The sequence below is a fragment of the Symphalangus syndactylus genome, chromosome 11 (genome assembly GCF_028878055.3).
Source record: "Symphalangus syndactylus isolate Jambi chromosome 11, NHGRI_mSymSyn1-v2.1_pri, whole genome shotgun sequence".
In the NCBI taxonomy this organism is placed as follows: domain Eukaryota; kingdom Metazoa; phylum Chordata; class Mammalia; order Primates; family Hylobatidae; genus Symphalangus; species Symphalangus syndactylus.
In genome coordinates, this window is record NC_072433.2 from 116,497,181 (window position 1) to 116,519,230 (window position 22,050).

Sequence of the window (22,050 nt, forward strand, 5' to 3'; positions counted from 1 at the left end):
GCTCAGAGAAGGAATGGCTTCTGCAGCAGGTCCAAGCTTAGGCCATATGACCCAGCAGAACCTATAGTGTTGGAGGTATCCACGGTGCAAAAAGAAGCTATGTATAGTTTGTGGCAAAGCCCCTTGGGAGAACACTAGTGAAGACCTGTGGGGCTGTAGGCATGGACATGCCATCTGCAATGAGAATTATATATATATTTTAAGAAACAACCACTGGTATATAAGTGCTTCCTGGTAGAGATGGAGCACCTGACTATGGGACATTAAGTAAATAATAGCCCATAGCCATAGTAGCCCATCATGAGCTGGATCTGGTCAGACCCATCCACTTACAAGTTGGGCAGTTGCAGCAAAATTCATCATAACTCTGAAGTGCAACATCTGGGATCAAGCTTGAGCAATATGAAGTCAAAGCAATCTGTTCTAACCAACCTCCGGAGAGACAGAAGTGATAGGATACAGTGAGAGATCTACGAAAAGGATCTTATTACGGTAATTTACTTACACAATTACAGAGGCTGAGAAACTCCACAATAGGCCATCTGGAAGCTGAAGAACCAGGAGAGCCGATAGTGTGGTTCAGTCCAAGTCCGAAGGCCTGGGAATCAGGGAAGCTGGTGGTAACATTCTCAGTCCAAGGCTGAAGGCTGGAGAGCCTAGGAACTGCTGGTATGAGTCCTAGAGTACAAAGGTGGAAGACCTAGAGCTCCGACATCCACGGACAGACGAACACCGCCAAGCTCTCGGAGAGAGAGTGTGCGAGAAATTCTCACCCTTCCTCTCTCTCCGAGCCATCTGGTCTCCCAGCCAATTGGATGGTGCCTGCCCACATTGAGGGCGGATCTTCCTCACTCAATCCACTGACACACACCAATCTCCTCTGGAAACACCTTCACAGACACACCTGGGGCAGCCTAATCGTTCTAATCAAAAGTAAAACCACCTGGGTTTCCCTTTCAGCAGAAGCGGAATGGGCTCAGTGCCTATTGAAGCATTGAAAACAAACAATTCAACCTATTCATGTTAACTTCAACCTAGTCAAGTTAACGCCACAAATCCTACAAGCTTATGAAAAGTAGCCCCAATTACCCCGGCACCCACTACTGTTGTACCAGCAGCTTTCCCTCAGATCACGCCTAAGTTTGTTTGGGGGCGACTTAGTGTATGGGTGCATAATGAGTGGTAGCTGAATTACAGCCTAATGCAGGGGTGCCCTGAGACAGTGGGGACAATAGGTAGGAAAAACTTTGCTAATTAACAAAGCTTCAAATTATATGTCTGGTCATCTGCACCGTGTAAAAAGAAAAAAGGCCTGAAGACTCACTGGCAGTGAAAAATGCTTTGGATGTTTGACACGGAAAAAAACGAAAGGAAAAGATTGGAAAGAAAGTTACAGGAGATAGGAGATAGAGGCATATGGATGGACATATGGAAGTACCACAGTGTGAATATTGTTGTATCATATGTTAGCACCCATGACAGAACATCCCCCCAAAAAGAGGCATGAATTTAAAAGGACCCAGCTGGTGGTGTCAGCCAGCCCATATCATTGGTCACTCCAGTGCTGGCACAATGGGCATATGCACAAAGTGGCCTGAAAGGCAGATGTGGAGACCATCTCTGTGCCCAACAGGATGTGCTCCTACTAGATGACCTACCTAAGGACAATGTCAAATGTCCAAACAGATAATAATGAAGACCAACATTGAATTCCCATTTTGGCACCATTCCTTGAGAAGCCCACTGACCAGTTGGTGGCTTATTGACTAAATTTGGAAAGGCTAGCAGTTAGTTATCAAAAGAATAAACATTCAGAGTTTAGGTTTGTCTTTCCTGTATACAGGGTCTCAGCTAGCATTAGTGTTTGAAGACATACAGAGTGATCAATCTACTGGCATAGGATCACACCAAATACTGCAAAAGACCAAATGACCAACGTAAGAGCAAAAAAGACTTTGCTTACCTGGCGCATACACAACCAGATGCTATATAATGTAATAAGAAGATGCAGTGAAAATGTTCTAACAAATTGCCAAAGACCAAACATGGCTGGCATCAGAATGTGTAGCTCCTGGGAGCTGCAGCTTGTCCTCCCTGAATCCCAGCAGGTGTTCAAGGTGAAGATTAAGGGAAATCCTGAGAAAGCTTCCCTAGCAAAGTCACCTGGGGGAGAGGAACAATTGCCACTGTTAGAAATTCCAAACAGACCCATCTCACCAATCTTCCTTAAAGAACAAAGCCATAATCTTCAGGGGAAACAGAAAGAACAATTGTCACCTTAAGACACTAGAAACCCCTTGCAACTAGGAAAAGAGAATTTAAAAAATAAAATTAAAAGCTCTACCTGGAGGCGGGGCAGGAATACTTGCTAGTCTCAGTACTACAGCTAGAAGACGGAAGAGAATGATTGCAAAGGCCACACTCCACAAGCTCATAGAGACCGCCAAGACTAAGGCTTAACGAGTACATTAGAGAACACCCTTCCTTCCCGCCACCTAGGTAACAAACATTGAGTGAAAATCACAGTGGAACACAACTGAGTGGCAAGAGACAGATTCTTATCAGGGAGCAGACATTGAGAAGCACTCTCTGATAAATTAGCCCACACCTAAACATGTGGTATCACTAAAGGCATACAAAGCCTTTAAGCACTGAGCATGACCATAGCAACACCAAACTTCAACCCAAACCCAACTTTTGACTAGATCACTACAAACTTTCACACTAAAGCTATAGAGGAAGGAACAGTATGCTCATCTCCAAGCATAAAATACACTTGCCTCAAAATCTGCTCTGCTATAGAACATGTCTGGCTTCCGACCAAAATTACAGGGCATTTGACAAGTTGAGAATAAACACAGCCTGAAGATACAAAGTAATTATCAGAACCAGACTCAGATGTAACCCAGATGCTATAACGAAAAGGGAATCTAGAACGACTATAATTAATATGTTAAAGGTCCTAAAAGAAAAGTTATACAATATGTAAGAATACATACATGGGTAATTTTAGCAGAGAGATGCAAACTATGGGGAAAGAATCAAATCAAATGTAAATACTAGAAATAAAAAACAAAGTAACAGAGATGAAGTGTTCTATGCACTTCAATTTTCAGATCTCTAAAAATGAAATTTAGTTATTTAGCACTTCATACTTCTACCAATATGAAAGTTCAGACTGATTTGACCTATCAAGTGTTTTTAACTTACTAGTATCTAATAAAAACAAGAAAACCCAACATAAAGTTATTTTACTGACTCAGTTTTGTTTAAGACATGTGTATGTGTTTGTGGTGTAATACGAAAAGGTACCTTTTAACTATTTCATTAAATTTAATCAAAATAGCTGAATCAATTTCTTCATATAGCCCAATTTTGAGTAGACATGTTGGGGTGCAAAGACAGGAAAGGTCTTTGTGTCTGAAACTAAGAATGTTACTTATTCTTTAATTTCTGCATATCACGTAAGTATGCAACCTTTCAGGCAGCAATAATTTTCTATTACAGCCGAAGATAAACTTCCTGGAGAATTCTGTTAAATTAAGTTGTTCTGTGAGAACACAATACTCTATGTGATATAAAACAGCCCCCAGAAATTCACTAAATCGCTTTCTCATTAAGCTGTATTTTTGAAAGTATAAATGATCAGTTTAAGCATTTCTACTCAGCAGAGTGCACATAAGACAAGATCAAGAAAAACTTGGATGACAATTAATGTTCTGTGGAATAGTGATATTAAAATACAATAATCATACAAGTTTTACCCATAGGTACTGCTGTTAATAATACTTTTTGTAATTTGTTAAGTGCTGACAGTGAGCAGGCACAGCCCCTGCCCTGGGCCGCTATAATATAGAACTTAGACAGCCAAGGAAAGTTGAATAAACTATACCAGTTAATGTTAGGCTTTGGGGCTTAGGTCCATCTATAAATTTGTCTTCCTTTTCTCTTCATTTCCTCACCTTTATTCTTGTAAAACATCTTATATAAAGTAAATACACTACTGTGTATTTTTTTCAGGTTTCTCATAGCTAGTTTACCTTAAATAATTCATGAGCTAATTTATAACATATAAAGTCCTTTACAATTGTTAAAGGCAGTATTGTTCAAAGTCCATGACAACTTTTTGCAGAAAGAATTTGACATTAAATTCATAAACATTGGTAAATAATGAAATATACTAATTACTAAAATTATCCTGTCTCATTGTCAGAAAAGGGGTTCTAGTTTATAATAGTTGGAAAACAAAAAAGAAGAAAAGAAGGAAATAAGACCCCGTTAACAACACTATTTGTTCACAGTTGTTGATATCTTTGTTTCACCTAACAAGTTTTCTGTATTGTATTTGAAGTGGATTTTGTTCTAAAGTGAGTTTTCCTTAAGACATTATTTTTAAAGTCTTTGTTTGAAGTAATCTCAAACATATATATCTATATTTATAATTTTAAACCAATCTTTTATTTAAGCACATATAGAGTAGAATTAGACATTGAACATTTGGAAATCATGAGCTTGATATTAATTACTGTTTAGATAAACAGAAATACATTGTTACCTTCATAGAAGACAATTATACCATCACAAAGCCATTAAAACAAAAATGAAGATCTAGCACATACAAATATGCTTACTAGGATGAAAATCCAGCTTATAATCTATCTTCAATTTTTATGAGTTTATTTATCCTGAGATAACATTTGAAAGGCTTTCCAGAAAAAGGAAAGCACACGTTTCTGGTTCTAATTTAAATAGTCATATATGACCTTAATGTAGTAAGAGGTATTCCAGCCAGGGTAGTTTCTTCTATGGATCAAGTATATTTTTGTTAAATTGTAAAAATTTAAAACAAATGTCTCCCAAGCTGAAAAAAATCCTCAAGGGAATCATCAGTCATAGGTTTAAAACACATGCCCAAATAATTAACAGCTAAATCATAGTAGAAAAAAATAAGAGCTTTTCCTGAACAATTTGTGGTATTATTTAAAGTCTTCTCTTACAAGGGAATTGTTCTAGAAAGACTGAGTTTCTCTTTGCACTTTCACTCAATAAACATTAATGAGTCGATTATGGAAAAGTAAAGAAAAACAGATGCATTGAGCACTTTTGTGATTTTATCATTTAAAAATTCTTTAGATTTTTTTTAGTTATAGAGAATTAAATGACACGATAGAAAATACTATTTAAAAAGCGTTCCTCTCCCTCAAGCTCTCTTTGATGCCTAACGTACATTCCCATCTTTTCAGGTGTTTCAACAGTTTGTTGTCTATTCTCCAATTCCTTTCTACATACTCATACAAGCACATACACACACATCTCAAAGGAAATACTGTGTGTATTGCATTATGAATTCATTAAAATATTGTGATATAACTTATACTCCTTTCCATATCAGTAGAAAATGTCCATTTTTAAAAAGCAATTGAGAATTTTTCATAATAAGGTGGGCCATAGATTATTCATTCACCTACTGACAAATATTGTGGTTTTCCTCTAGTTTCATGCCACTATGAACAATGACCAATAAACATCCTTGTACAATATCCCTATGTGCCCTGACTTATGTATCTCTAAGGCGGGTTTATTCAGATAATACTTCTGAATCAGCAGCATGTGTCATTTAATTTTTTTAAAGATGGCCAGTTCCATTTCCCAAAGAGTTTCAGCACGCACTTGCAGAAGCAAGGTATGACTACTCCCACCCCTCACATCCTCATTTCCACTGACTCCTGTATTCATTTTATTTCAATGGGTGAAAAAAAAATCAAATCAAGATGTTTTGGCTATAATCCATATTATTCTCCATGGTGAAGTTGAGAAACTTTTCATGTGATTATTTCATGTATGCCTTTCCTGTTTCCTCAATGGCTTATTCTATCCTTTACCCACTTTCCTTTTTGACTACTGCTCTTTCAAAACTAATTTATAAGAGCTCTTTTTACATTAAAGATATTAATACTTTGTTTTATATGTTTTTCTTACTTTTCAAGTGTTATATTTTATCATACACACATTTTTAAAATGAAGTTTTTTTTAATGACTTTTACTTTTTCTATATTATTTCAGAAGGCTTTCCCAACCAAAGATTATTCAAATATTCCCTGATAACATAACATTTGTATCACTTGCATATTAGGGAACCCACCATAATAGAGACCGTAAACTTTAGTAAGGAAAGCTGACATTTGAGAGTTTACGAATAGCTTCCATACATTGCCACCCATGATATTTGCTCTCACTCTCATTGATCAAAGACAAATAAGTGAAGAAAGAGGCTGGCAGATATCTTCAAAGAGTACTGTCCTCTGTAACCTAAGAATGAGCACCTCTTTAACAGAGGTAAGTTAGAATGAATGGAAGTTAGAGACTATTTAGTCCACTTATTGAGTGGACTTTTGAGGAGTATGCGTATGAGGCATAAATGTCTTCTACTCTAGGGCCACTTCAAAAAGTTCAGGTGCGTAATGCCTATGTGGGTTTCTTCCTCAGCATCCTTTGATTGGGTTCCTTCCAAATTTATTACAACCTTGGCAAACCATAAACTGCTGTTCATTAATCAGTATAGAAACTTATTTCATGCCATCCCTCTTTCCAGCCAGGTGGACAAAAAAGGTGCAGATTTGATATTCCGTGGGGGTTCTTCAGGGCTGTCCTGGACAGGGCTGTAGCATTGCAACAATGCATTCATGGTTTGTTGATGACAGCAAATTTCAGAGAAATCCATAAACAGAATTGTTTCTATTGCTGTACATTTTTAGAGTTTAAGAGAAAAAATTCCCAAATCCCTAGCTGCGTATTAATTGTCAGAGGCTATACTTGTTTGCCCAAGTAAAAAAAAAAAAAAAATCACATCTAGAATAACAATTAACTTTGATTACATTTACAACATTCCATTATTATTCTCCAGGGCCTTCTGTCATCTGCACAGGTGAGTTAAGTAGGAATGTGGAAAAAAAGGCACCACTCTTGCATCTTCCAAGCCTTTTACACAGGCACTAATCGCTGCGGTTTCCTCAGTAATTCAGGGTTGCTTTGATTTATTATTTTGGTTTGGAGAGGGAGTTCTAGTGGTTTACATTTGGTGTCTGATCACAATAGTTCTTACCTTATGTGTCAGGAAAACTCCTGATCTTGCAATTCCATAGTATTTCTATTCCTAGTACACATTCAGCAACTGGAGAAAAAGCACAGCATTGTGACAGAGATTGCAACATTTTTACCAAAATACATTTCCCGTTTTTCCTTGAGAACATGTTAGTTTATATTTCCTACCCTCCCTTGTAATCAGATTTTGCCAAAAGAACGTGAGCTGCCATTATGTGTGCCACTTTAAGGTATTTTGAAAACAGGTCTACTTCCCTTTGTGCCTTCCCCTTCCACAGGCTGGGTGCAGACAAGATTATAGGAGATGAATAAACCCTAAGAAGGAAGGAGCTTGGTTCCTAAAGCATAAGGAACATTGCCTGGTTTGTTACAAAAGTGTGAAATAAAATGTTTGAACCACTTTATGTCGTTCGTTATCATTGCCTAATGAATGCAGAAAATATATTTTTGTTGTGTTTCAGCTATATTGAGGATTATATTTGTTACTATCGTGAATACAGTATAGATTCAGGATTTCATTAGGTCTATCACATCAGACTCAGATCAAAATACATTTTTGACTTTCGGAAGTCACCACTCAAACATGTAAACTGCCACGGATATTGAGTCTTCGGGTATCAGTGTGCTCGGAGCTAGTAAGCAACAATAAGGCCTAAAAGAACTGAGCAGTAGTCTACGCCTCAAGTCAAAGTGATCTTAGTAGTTCCAGGTTCTCTTCTGTCAGGCAAGGAGGAAGGTTCACTTACATACAATATTATCATCAAGTCTTCTCAGGGTTGTCCAGGTTTTCCTTCATTCAAGGGCCTATGGATTATCTGACTGAGCCAGGTCTGAGAATTCAGTAATAAAACGATTATCTTCTCTTATAATGGGTGGTCAGACCTGGAGGATATTTTTGTTTTCTTGTTCTGTCTTGTTTTTATGTTTTCTTAACTCAGAAAAAATAGGTGGCTCTAGTAAGCTGCCTGTTCATTTTGCCTCTGACAAGCCTAAGATATATTAGCAACCACCCAAATCTCTGTGGCTCAGGCCATTTGGATTCTCTCGCCAGTAATAAATCTACTTTGCCTCTGAGATTAAGTGCCGCTATGTCATCCAGGATTTTAACTGCCACAGTGGAGTCAGGGAGACCATTTCAACTGCATCCCATATCAGCATTGGCAGCCTCAAAGAAGAGCCACTAGTGTATTTTTAAATGTGCTGATAAGCCTCTCATCAACTCCTGCCATTTCTCAAGGCCTTGGAGAGAGGACTAGTTTCTAGGCCTTCTTGAAAGGCATAAATTTCATATGATCAATGCTCTCTAGCATTGCAATCTCCTGACCTTTGAATTTTTTCTTCACCAATACACCGAGGAAGTTCTGAACTGAATGGAAGTTAGAGATTATTTGGTCTACTTATAGAAAGCCCCTGAGTTTTAGCACGTGCTTTAAGCTGATAACTTTGAAATTTGGGCATCTCGTTGGCCTTTTGTAAGGTCATTAGAAGTAGATACGCAACCCCAAAACTCTTATATTCTATATGGCAAATATATGGTTGCAGCGAATTCTGCTTTCAGGGCATTATTTAATTCCAGGAGATCGCAGACAATAATTTAAAGAAAATCTTTGTCAAGATGTGTCATGGACTGACAGATTCTCGCTAATAAATACAAACAATGTTCATGGCCTCCAACTCTAACTACATACAACTCCCTGGATTTCTCTGTGGTCCTTTTGACTGCAACTTGCTCCCTGATACTAATTTGTGTAAGTCATTGTTCTTACTTGTTGCAACAGAACCAGATTTCGGCTCACCTTGGCAAAAAACAGTTTAATGGAATGACGTCATTGTGTAGATTAAAGAATTGATGGAAGGCTAAAAAAACCAAGCTGTGAAACAAGGAGAAACCACAGGAAGCTGTCATTACAGCCAAGCCCCGCCGCTGGAATAGCTGGTGAAGATGCTGGTGCATTGTCTCAGGATACTAAACAAACTACTGGCACCATCACCACCACAATCCCTGGACAATCCTGTTGAAAGGAAATCTAAAGTGCCCTCACCTTTGTGTTACTTGTTTCAGATTTGCCACCTATGGACATTCTATTAGCAGAGATCATAAACCTGTACCCCAGTGGATAATGAGAATGAAAACCTAGATTATTATACTACTCTAGTGGAAATCAATCCCAATTTACCACCCCAAACCAGCACAATTCTTACCTGTGGGATTCCTATAATACATAACATGGGAGTGGGATTCCCATAATTCTCATCTGTGGGATTCACATAATGAGAAAGGAGGTCAAATAGTGGGCAGCCAAAACCTTAACAAATCGAATGTCACAATACCCTATCGACTTTAAATTCTATTTTCATTTCATGCTAATGGTTACCTTCCCATCTCTTGTCAACAAATAAAGGGAGTACCATTCAAACTTTTTTTCTTTGCCAATTGAGCCCTTTTTGTCTAAGAATAATTCTGATAACCATTTTTACTCACCCTTCCGTCTCTCTCTGTCTCTGTTTCTCTCTCTGTCTCTCACACACACACATACACATTTTGAATACCCAAAATAATCATAGAACTGTAAACAGAAAAAGGCCTATATCAGTCTCATGTGAGTCAACCTCTTACCTCTGGGAAAACAGTGACATGGATATGAATGGCACTGTCTTTGTGTTCAGTCATTCAATTATCCAATAAACATTTATTGATTATTTAGCAAATGAGGGCATTCCTTCTAAGACTTGACACTGCAAATAGTGTTGGAATTAAGCATCTTGCTAACTGGGAGAAAGGTATCACACTGTATAATGCAAGAAGCTTAAGATTTGTGTCAGACACAGTAATTTTAAGTCTTCAGGTAATGATCATTATAGTGATGATCATTGGTACTCAGTGGGATGCTGCTCAAAGGAATGCAATGGAAAAGTCCAAGCAGGGAGCTCTTGGCCCTGGATCAGTATTTCTTAATCTTGGAATTGGAGTCTCAACAGTTCTGTGTAAATTATGAGTAAACTTTCAGTAGCAATGAAATTCCTGCATATAAGATCTAAGTGGTATGTGGAAAGGCCTTAAAATATGGCTTTATGTTTTCATAAAGCCAGAGAACTTTATTATAACATATTTTACTGCTTTGAAAATAACATACTTTACTGTTTTGAAGGTTGGTGATTCTCATTTTTAGATTTTAATCTTGGCCTCTTTTACTATTGAGAGGATCTTAAATATCTATTTAGGCAGAACAAATTCCTATATTGAGTTTTATATGTAACCCAAACAAACCTGAGACAGCCATGTGCTACACTCAGAAATAAAACACAAGTCCCACATGCCTCCTCCTGTCCCAATTAGAAATAAATTTCATATGCCTTAAATGCATATATGCATAACACATAACAAAACTTTGTAATAATCTCTTTTATTTATCACTTTTTCCAAAGCCATTTTATCACTGCATAGAGGTTGCCCCAGCAACATTTTGTATTACTTTCTCGAAAATTTCAATAAAACTCTCAAAACTCAGTTTTCACAGACTATTTTCTTTCTTGTTCTTTTTCCTTCCTTCCCAGATTTTTTATTTTCATTTAAAAAATTGCTCTTCATACTAATAGGATTTGAAAGACCAGCTTTCATTCTATTCACCAATTACTTGGCCCAGGTGCTGAGCAGGGGGGATTTAACATGTCCATTAGAAGGCAAAAGAGAGAGAAGCCTATATATATTTCTCTCTTTTAATTTTGTGTGTCATATATTACTATGCTGACACTTGTCAATACATTTTTCTTTCATAATAGCCTGGAAGGCACAAAACTAAAAGTGATTATATCTAGGGAGTAGAATTTTGGGATGGTGAGGGGGCAGGACAAAGTCATATATTGAAATGACAATTATTAGATTGGTACAAATGTAATTGCAGTTTTTGCCATTTGGTGCTATTTGCACCAGCCTAATATAAATAGATGCTAAATCAGTGAAGACTGAATAGAAACACCACGTGCTATAATGACATAGAGCAGCAACGAGACCTAACTTGGTACTTCCGATGCTTGTGAAGAAGAAAGGTATGTGAAGAATAAGTAGGAGTTGTCATAGTTAAAGCACAGGATGAGAGAGGACACATTTCCATTAGAGGAAATGGCATATATACACAGAGACAGGAAAAACTATAGTATGCTATAAGAATTTAGAAAAATCCAAAAGGGAAGAGTAGAATGTGATGGGACTGAAAATACGAAAGGGCTGGGATCACACAGGGCCTTTAGATTTTGTTAAGGAGTTTGAATTTTGTCCTGAGAGTATCTAGAGAATGATTGGAGGATTTTAATCAGAGGATATCATTTTCATTTTAAATGATCACTATGGCCACAGAGTAAAGACTGGAATGTGGTAGAGCAACGGGGAAGCAGGAGAAAGGCTAACAGAGTGTTGCAGCGGTACCATGGAAAGATGACTGCATCAGCTTAGTGCTAGAAGCACTAGAGAGAGGAGACGAATTTAGGAGCTAAAGAAAGGAAAAGGAGAACACACGGAGTCGGGGAGGGGAACAATTCACATCGGGCCAGTTGTGGGTTGGAGGGCAAGGGGAGAGGATTAGGACAAATAGCTAATGCATGCGGGGCTTAAACCCTAGATGATGGGTTGATAGGTGCAGCAAACCACAATGGCACACGTAAACCTATGTAACAAACCTACACATTCCGCACATGAATCTCAGAACTTAAAAAAAAAAAGCCATGACTTGACTGGTTGGATGTGAGTGATAAAAAGATGCATGAGTTGGCCGGGTGCAGTGGCTCACGCCTGTAATCCCAGCACTTTGGGAGGCCAAGGAGGGTGGATCACCTGAGGTCAGGAGTTCAAGACAAGCCTGGCCAAGATGGTGAAACCCTGTCTTTACTAAAAATACAAAAATTAGCCTGGCGTGGTGGTGGGCGCCTGTAACCCTAGCTATGCGGGAGGCTAAGGCAGAGAATTGCTTGAACCCAGGAGGTGGAGGTTGCAGTGAGCCGAGACTGCGCCACTGTACTCCAGCCTAGGCAACAGAGTGAGACTCCATCTCAAAAAAAAAAAAAAAAAGGATGAGTCAAGGATGACTTCTTAGGTTCATGGTTCGAGCATTTGGGTGGATGATGGTGACTCTCACTTACCTGTGGAATCTTGAGGAAGGTCCCTATTTCCTAAACATTTAGTCACTAATGGCTAAAAATGAAACACTGGGAGTGTCACATATTTAGCTTAAGTCTTTCTGTAAATAGATTCATCGAGATATAATTTATATACAAAATATTTAACCATTGTTAAGTGTACAATTTGAATGATTTGTGAAAAATATATACAGTTGTGTAATGAGTACCTTAATTGTGATAAAGAAGACTTTTATCACCTAAAATAGTTCCCTCATAGCCCTTTTCCCTCTTTGCCCCCAAGACCATCCCTAGCTCCTGGGACTGCACTGCTTTAATTACTTCAGTATTATATTTTCTCCACTTTCATATAAAGGGAAGCTTCTTTCACTTAGAATAATGCTTTTGCGATTCATCCATTTTTGCGTGCATCAGTGGTTCTTTTCTTTTCATTGCTGACTTATGTTCTGCAATCGACTACAATTTGTTTATCTATTCATCAGTTGATTGACATACAGGTTTTTAGTTTGGGGCCATTATAAATAAAGCTGGCATAAAATTCACATGAAAGTCTTGTGTATACCTACATTAATTTTTCTTAGGTATATATCTAGGAATTGTGTTGGTGAGTTGTTGGGTAAGTGTATATTTAAGAATCATAAGAATCTGTCAAACTGTTTTCCACAGTGTCTATGCTATTATGCTTTCACATGAACAATGCATGAGAGTTTCAGGTGTTCCACATCCTTGCAAACATTTGGTAATGTAGACAATTTTTATTCACTCTAATAGGTGTGCAGTGTTGTCTCCTGTGGGTTCAATTTGCATTTAATGTGCATTGTCCTAGTTACTAATAATGTTGGCTACCTATATACAAAAATATGAACCTTGATGCCTATCCTACCTCATTTATAAAAATTAGGTCAAAATGGATAATAGTCCTAAAATTAAGAGTAAAAATTTTAGACCTAGAAAAAAAGGAGAAAAAGATTTGATCTTGGCTTAGGAAACACTTCTTAGAAAAACAAAAAGTCATTCTATAAAGGACAAATTAATAAATTGGGCTTCATCAAAATTAAAAACTTTTGCTGTTTAAGATATCATTTAGTAAATAAAGGGCAAGCCACAAACTAGGACAAAATATTTACAAACTGTGTATCTGTTAAAGGATTTTATTGAGAATATCTACATACAGTCACGTCACACTTATTGATGAAAAATTACATTTTTATTTATTTATTTTTTGAAATGGAGTTTCGCTCTTGTTGTCCAGGCTGGAGTGCAATGGCGTGATGTTGGCTCACTGAAAGCTCTGCCTCCCGGGTTCAAGCGATTCTCCTGCCTCAGCCTCCCAAGTAGCTGGGATTACAGGCACTCGCCACCATGCCTGGCTAATTTTTTATATTTTTAATAGAGACGTGGTTTCCCCATGTTGGCCAGGCTGGTCTCGAACTCCTGACCTCAGGTGATACACCCGTCTTGGCCTCTCAAATTGCTGGGATTACAGGGGTGACTCAGGGCACCCAGCAGAGGATACATTTTGAGAAATGCATCATTAGGTAATTTCATTGCTGTTGAAACATCATAGAGTGTTCTTGTACAAACCTACATGATGTATTCTATGACACAATTAGGCTGTATGGTATAGCCTATATCTCCTTTGCTATAAACCTGTACAGCATATTACTATACTAAATGCTGTAGGCAATTGTAAAATAATCCTAAGTATTTGTTTATCTAAACATACCTACACAGAAAGGTGAATTAAAAATATGATATAATATTATGGGACCACTGTCATATATGTGTTCTGCTGTTGACTAAAATGTCCTTATATGAGGTACATGACTGTATATGTCTTCTTGTTTGCATAGGTTTTGATGAGAAGTTTGCTGTCATTCTTAACTTTGTTTCTATAGATAATGTGTCTTTTTCCTCTGGTTGCTTTTCAGATTTTCTATTTCCTTTCTGTTTTTAGCAATTTGCTTAAGATATGCCTTGGCATAGTTTTATTAAGCATGTTATGCTTGCATGTATACATTATAGTCTTCATCAAATTTAGAAAATTTTCAGCCATTATTTTTTCAAATAGTTTCTCTTCCCATTTCCATTTCTCCTCTTCTTCTAAAACTCCAATTACTCATATATTAGATAGCTTGTTATTATCCCACAGTTCACCAACACTCAAGTCAATTCTTATCTTTTTCTTTCTGTGCTTCACTTTGGATAGTTAGTTTCTTTTGCTATGTCTTCAAGTTCACAGATACGTTTTTTGGCAGTATCTAATCTGCTGTCAATACCATCCAGTACATGTTTCATTTAAAATATTGTATTTTCCATCTCTATAATTTCAAATTGGGTCTTTTTATGTCGCTCTGGATCAGGTTCATGCTTTCCTCTATCTTCATATACATTTACAGCATATCTGTAATAGCTGTTTAATGTTTTTGTTGGCTTATTTTATTACTTTTGTCATGTCTGGATCAGTTTTTACTGAGTGACTTTTCTCCTTGTTATAAGTCATTTTTTTCCCATGCTTGGAATTTATAATTGGATGCCAGAGAATGAAAACTTTACATTGTTGTTGTTGTTGTTTTAAAATATTATTATTCCTAGCCAAGTGTGGTGTCACATGCCTGTACCCTAGCCCTTTGGGAGGCTGAGGCAGCTGGATTGCTTGAGTCCGGGAGTTTGAGACTGACCTGGGCAACATGGCAAAACTCCATCTCCACCAAAAATACAAAAATTAATCAGGCATGGTGGTGTATGCCTGTAGTCCCAGCTACTCAGGATGCTGAGATGAGGGGACTGCTTAAGCCCAGGAGGTCAAGATTGCAGTGAGCCATGATTGAGCCACTGCACTCCAGCCTGGGTGACAAAGTGAGACCCTGTCTAAATGAAAAAGTATATATATATTATTAATTTAAAATAGACCTTATTCTAGCAGGAAATTAAATTACTAGGGAACAGATGAACCATTTTGCAACTATCTTTTAAGCCTTGTTGAGATAGGCCCACATGAAACCTTAATTACAAGGCTAATTTAATTTTATTACTAAGCAGATGCTTTTCTAAGAACATTATCTAATATCCCTTGTATTATGATGACCTTCCACTCTAGCCAGTTGGAACTCATCACATTTGGAATACTCTTTGGCCTTTAATGCTTTATGCTTCCCCCTCCCACCACTCACACTATGCTGTAGGTGGTTTCTTCACATGCATGTAGAAATCAGAACATAGACAATTAATTCAAAGTTCTTCCAGAAAACATCCAGAATTCTCCCTTTCTCTCTTTGTCATAGCCAATATTAGAGACATCTCAATTGGTTCAATTTACATTATCCTGACCAAACAAATTAAAATTAATCAAACTTTCCGCCTGATGGCTGCCCAAACCATTGCACCTAGCTCAACTACAAACAATAGCAGGGCTTTCAATGGGAATTTTAAATCAGTGGTACCAAAACACTGAAGCATTTCTTTGATGAATTGTAAAAGGAAATGGAATGTAGCTTCCCCAGTAAAATCCTGAAGACAAAGCACAATCAAAGCAATGGCTACCAAGAGAGGGAAGTGGTCCATTCAAAGCAAAAGCAGACCAGTTAAGAGCAAAGGTCATGGCAACAGTTTTTGAGATGCTCAAGGAATTTTGCTTGTTGAGGTTTCTGGAGGGCCAAAGAATAATAACATCTGCTTATTATAAGGGTACTTTGAGAAAGCTAGCTAAAGCTTTAGCAGAAAATCTCTGGAAAAGCTTCACCAGAGTCCTTCTCCAAATGACAATGCTCCTGCTCAGTCTTCTAATCAAACAAGGGCAATTTTGTGAGAGTTTTGATGAGAAATCTTTGGGCATCCACCTACAAGTCCTGATTTGGCTTCTTCTGACTTTATTTTCTAATCTTAATCTTTAAAAGGCATCATTTTTCTTCAGTTAATAATGTAAAAAAGACTGCATTGACATGGGTAAATACCCCACAACTTTCAGTTCTTCAGGGATGGGGTAAGAGGCTAGTATCACGGCTTACAAAGTGTCTTGAACTTGATGGAGCTTACGTTGAGAAATAAAGTTTATATTTTTTTTATTTTTGCCTTTTACTTCCATTTTCCACATACTTTTTGAAATTCTCTAGTAATTTATGGTCAAGGGGCAGACAATGATGGTTTTAAAAATACGTCCACAAATTCTTTGATATTTCCCCATTTGAATGTGGGCTGGACTTAGTGACTTGTTTTTTATGATGAGAGTATGGTAGAAGTGGTGGTATGTCACTTTCAATATTAGGTTTAAAAAGACCACGGCTTCTATTTTGGGTGCTCTCTCTCTCAGATCACTTGTTCTGGGGGAATGCATGTAATGAGCAGCCGTATGGGAAAATCTGCGTAGCAAGATGCTGAGCTTCCGGTCAATAACCAAGTGAGTTTGAAAGCAGAACCTCTTCTTCCAGTTAAGTCTGCTGAAACTATAGCTCTGGCCCAGAGTTTGACTGCAAACTTGAGAGAGAGCCTTAATCAGAAATACCTGGGCTTATCCAGTCTCCGATTCCTGACTCTCAGAAACTATGTCAGATGATAAATGTTTGTTGTTTTAAACTGCTAAGGTTGTTATGTAGCAACAGATAACTGATTCACTCTCTGTGTAGTTCCCTCCTTTCTGATATTCTGCCCTATAAATTCTAGCCTCCTTCTCTGCCTCCTCAGCTCAGCTTGTCTTCAGGGCTCTGTTTGGCTTTCTTCTCTCTGTGTTAAGGCCTGAAACTGCCTCCAGGTTGTAAGCTGGGGAAATTGTAGTGATCAATTCATTTACTTCTCTTCTCTCCTAAGTCATAACCCCAGGCTGCCTGTTGTCCAATGTCTAAAAACTTTTATTATGTTTTCTAATTGCCTCCGGTGAGAGTTAACTATGGTCCCTGTAATTCCATTATGGCCAGAACTAGCTTAGGACTTGATGTCAATTTAGATGTGAGTTCTGCTGGGAGTTGGTATCTTCATGGAACTCAGTGAAAGGGTTCTTTGTATTTTCTCAAGATTTTAAGATTTGGTGGGGGGAGGGCAGGTGGATTTAAGATTAGCTTAGGTTAATTTTAACCTAGGGTAAGATTAGGTTGTGAGGGGCTTAGTACCAGTGAGTGAAGAGAATAAGGGAGATTTGACAGCATCAAGGCCAACTTTCTATATGGAGAAGCCTGGATTATAAATGGCAATATGAGCACCAAAACAGTTGATTCCACTTACTCTGATGCTTTGTCATTTACCTCTTCTCCCTCTGTCCTTATTCTGAGAACACAAAAGCAGTGCTCTGTTGCTGCTAGCTACCATCTGGTGACATATGTAGTGATCTGTCTTACCAACATATTTTTCCCAGCTGCTCTTTTCTTTCCTCTAAGGTTGATAATGCACACACATGCCTCAGTCCTGCCTTTTCTTCTCTATCTCACCACGCACAGTTTACTCAATTCCAAATTAGGCTAGTTCTTTCTTTTATATACATATGTACTCGAATTCACATTAACTGACGCTCTTACTTGCACATCTAAGTCTCTCCTACAGCACAAAATTTCCCCACACATTTCTCTCTTAGGCCTGTTCCTTCTGTAAACCAGATAAGTCATGTTGATGGTTGCTAATCACCAGCAGTTAGTGTTGCAACTCCTGATCAAGGAATTCGAATTAGAAAAAAATACCATAGAGAAATCAATTTCTATCACTTTCTAAAGCATCTTGGAGAGAATTTCCTGATAATTTCTGAGCCTATTCAGTGTAAATCCTTGAATTAGTCGGGGTGATATATAAAAGAAATCATTCCTACCTGTCAAAAACGTTGATAGTCTAGTAGGAGAAATAAGTACATAAGTCATTAAAACCCAAATGACTTAGAAATGTCTCTAAAATATGTAAATAAATGATAACAGTACTTCAAAAGGGAAAAAAGAGAAGAGTTATCTGGGAATTAGACAAAACATTCCATAACAATTAATATTAACCTTTACCATGAAGGATTGGTAAAGATTATACATTAGCAGGAAAAAAAGGCAGCAATGCAAACTTACATTGGTAAGCTGTGCTTCCGAGTATATTTAACTTAGTTATACAACTAATTTGGTTTTAAAAAATCATGAATGTACTCTAATAAATATATACAATTTAATATGCATTATTCCTTCAGTTCTGCTTTTTGTTGTTGTCGTTAAAATATGTGTGAGAAACGTGTTAAGATTCATCCCCTGCTGGAGGTGTTTCATTGAAATTAGCTTTCAATGTAAATAGCTTGCTATACTCGAAAAATAAACTGCCTCTGATTTTTTGCCTAGCTTTAAATCTGTAAAATTGAGTTTCACGATAAAAAGCATTTAGGTTTCTAAGTAACCCAGACATTTCTTGAGCATCTGGAAACCCACACCTTAGTTACTCCAGCATTAGAGATTTTATAAGACAGGGTTTAGAAGCAGATCACTCTTGACAAACCCACCTAGAGTGTTTTTGCCTTTGTTTCTAAACTCTGGACAACTCAAAGAAAGTATTATAGGACCCAGCTAATTCAAACAATGGCTTTCCTTTGAAATAAGATCGTCTGCTTCCCTTAAAGGCATAGTAGTCACCTTTGACACAAGGAACAGAAGGTAAAATAATAAAGGAAGTGGTGAACCAACCTCAGTGCTGGAATAAAAAAAAAACGAAAAACTGATTTGCATTAATTCTCATTTCTAGGTGTCTGGCCTAGTGCAGAGGATGCAAACGGCAGTTCAGATCAATCATCCTTAAATCGGATGTGAACGCTTTGATGTGGCTGAGGGAGAGGTGTGGAAAGGGGAGTAGGTACCATGAAGAGAACTGCAACAAAGGAAAAAATATATATATGGGGTTGAATTGCCCCCAAAGAGGACAGAAACAGCAAAAATATATTTTTTTATGTACAAGTAAAAAGTACAGAAGGCAAAATAATCTCACCTGGTCTGAGATCTTTAGAATATGTTTAATGTTGATTCCCTTACTCTTACTCCTTTTAGGACTCTGTGTGCGTGTGTGTGTGTGTGTGCGTGTGTGTGTGTGTGCGTGTGTGTGTGTGTGATGGAGTGGGGTAGGGGAAGGAGAGAAACTGATAGTACTGATGAATGGGGAGCTAGAAAAATAAGGAAGGAAAAGAGGCTCTGAAACGTAAGGGTGCCTACTGTCCTGGGAAACTTTAAAGCACATTCCATGACGAATTACATTATCTCTGGGCTTAGAAAATTCCGACAGACAAAGATGGCAAGACAAATCAAAGGCCTTTGGTAAATGAGGCCTCAGCTTTGTGGTCAAGTCTGCACTAATTTTTGCCTTGTGTGATGTGCGAATTTGACAAAAAGACGCGCTGGATTGAGGAGTGGGATGGGAAGGCGGAGGCACCTCTACCTGCACACACCTCAGCTGACTGGTGGGGGGCAGGGGATGGATGCAAATCAGGCCTTCCCGAGTGGCCAATCAATAGTCAGGTGAGGGATTTTGGGTCCCCACCCCATCCCAACCGGCGTTTGAGCACGTGCACGGTGTTCTGGGACCTTTGTCCCGCAAAGTCACGCTTGGCGGGCACCCCTTGGTCCCTTTTTCTGGTCAGATGTGCTTGATTCTTTTCTGCTCTACAACCCACCTCTCTAGTCATGTCTTCCCATCTCCCTACTCATTCCCTCCCGCGCCGCTGCGGGTGAGAGCCTTCAGCGTTGCGTCCCAAGGAGCGTGAGGAGTGTGCGGAGCTTGGCAAACCAAGTTGCTGAGACTGTGAAACCAGCCTCCGCCCGTTCCGCGCGGGTGCAGGCGGCGAGCCTCGGCTCGGACACCACAGCTCTCCTGCCCGCGCCGGGCAGTCCTCCGCCTGTCCAGAGGCAGCACTCCCGGCCCTCGGCTGGCTGTGGGTCTGTCTTGTGGGGCTCCAGCACTAGCCTGCTCGGCCTCGGAAACTCCTGCAGCGTCCAGAACACAGAAAATAGACTCATCACCTAATTCGCCAGGGAGCTCGAGCGCTGCGGGGCCGCGGGGCTGCCTCCCCCGTTCCTCCCCCCACCCGACCCCACCCCACCCCCGCCAGGGCTTCGGCGGCCTCCCGGAGTCACACAGCCTACCCCCCCACCCCAACACCCCCTCCCCCGGCAGACAAAGGGCCTGGGCAAATTCGCCGCCCGGCCTCCTAGCGCTCCGGGGAGGCCGCTGCGCCCGGAGTGGATCGCGCTGGAGGCGTGCGCCGGGCGAGAAGCCGCGGCCGCGGGAGCGCAGTATGGGGAAGAGCCGCGAGATGCGCCTGACTCACGTCTGCTGCTGCTGCCTCCTTTACCAGCTGGGGTTCCTGTCGAATGGGATCGTTTCAGGTAAGTTCTTCCGTGACTTTCTCGCTTCCTTTCCAGTCGTCCCAGCGGAGACCGCGAACGTACGGGTCGGCAGGACTTGTGCAACCGGTGCGTGGAGAGCAGGGCTCAGTGGGTAGCAATAAAAATGAGCTCGAGATGCAGGTTAAGGGGTCAAGTTCGGAAATGAAGCACACTTCTGCCGGCCTCGTTTTAACCGTATGTGGAATAGTTTCCTTCTAATCAGAGCAATAATATTTGCAAAGGTACGTTTACACCACCTGGAGGAAAATTAGAACGTACCTAAGTTGATAGCAACGCTCTGCTCTAGCATACACTTCAGAAATCGTTTACTCGTGCTGGAGTCTTTGCATCGGTTTTCTTTCCAACAATGAAGTGCGGTCACCAAACTTTGATTTCCCCCTCCCCCGCCCCTAATATAATCGTACTTTTACTCTGAAAATGCTGCGGTCTGTAATCTGATCGCACGGCTTCTGGGGTTGCAAAGAGTTTCAGGGTCTAGACGGGTGGTCTCCATTGCATTCAACGCGAGCGCCCTGTATCTATGGACTGTGAGCTTGGAAATGTTTGTGCTACTAGAACCGCGGCACTTTAAGCCCCGCACTTCTGTCTGCCCCGCCCGCAGAGCTGCAGTTCGCCCCCGACCGCGAGGAGTGGGAAGTCGTGTTTCCTGCGCTCTGGCGCCGGGAGCCGGTGGACACGGCTGGCGGCAGCGGGGGCAGCGCGGACCCGGGCTGGGTGCGCGGCGTTGGGGGCGGCGGAAGCGCCCGGGCGCAGGCTGCCGGCAGCTCACGCGAGGTGCGCTCTGTGGCTCCGGTGCCTTTGGAGGAGCCCGTGGAGGGCCGATCAGAGTCCCGGCTCCGGCCCCCGCCGCCGTCGGAGGGTGAGGAGGACGAGGAGCTCGAGTCGCGGGAGCTGCCGCGGGGATCCAGCGGGGCTGCCGCCTTGTCCCCGGGCGCCCCGGCCTCGTGGCAGCCGCCGCCTCCCCCGCAGCCGCCCCCGTCCCCGCCCCCGGCCCAGCATGCCGAGCCGGATGGCGACGAAGTGTTGCTGCGGATCCCGGCCTTCTCTCGGGACCTGTACCTGCTGCTCCGGAGAGACGGCCGCTTCCTGGCGCCGCGCTTCGCAGTGGAACAGCGGCCAAATCCCGGCCCCGGCCCCACGGGGGCAGCATCCGCCCCGCAACCTCCCGCGCCACCCGACGCAGGCTGCTTCTACACCGGAGCTGTGCTGCGGCACCCTGGCTCGCTGGCTTCTTTCAGCACCTGTGGAGGTGGCCTGGTAAGCGCCTTCTTTCCCTAGCTCTCCATTTTCCCCTGCTGCTCCTCTCCTTGCCCATAGATCAGGATGATTTGCATGCACCTTCTCCCCTTTCAGTGTGCTCCTTTTGAGCTTCGCCCTAGACTGCACTCCCAGGTGTCTACATCGTTTGCCTGCCATGAAATATCTCCAGGGCAGTTGTGTAAATCGGAAGTTTAATTGGATGGATAAATGGCCTTCTCCT

At 40.5% G+C, this 22,050-nt stretch overlaps 1 protein-coding gene across 1 annotated transcript in view; it reads left to right on the top strand.

The window, feature by feature from the left end:
- The first annotated feature begins 20,365 nt into the window (after positions 1 to 20,365).
- ADAMTS19 (ADAM metallopeptidase with thrombospondin type 1 motif 19) overlaps positions 20,366 to 22,050 on the top strand; it is a 278,081-nt gene continuing 276,396 nt past the window's right edge. The window contains exons 1-2 of the mRNA XM_055299284.1: positions 20,366 to 20,549; positions 21,172 to 21,827. Of these exons, the coding sequence (XP_055155259.1) occupies positions 20,459 to 20,549; positions 21,172 to 21,827 (747 nt within the window). The 5' untranslated portion in view covers positions 20,366 to 20,458. The remainder of the gene's footprint in view (positions 20,550 to 21,171; positions 21,828 to 22,050) is intronic.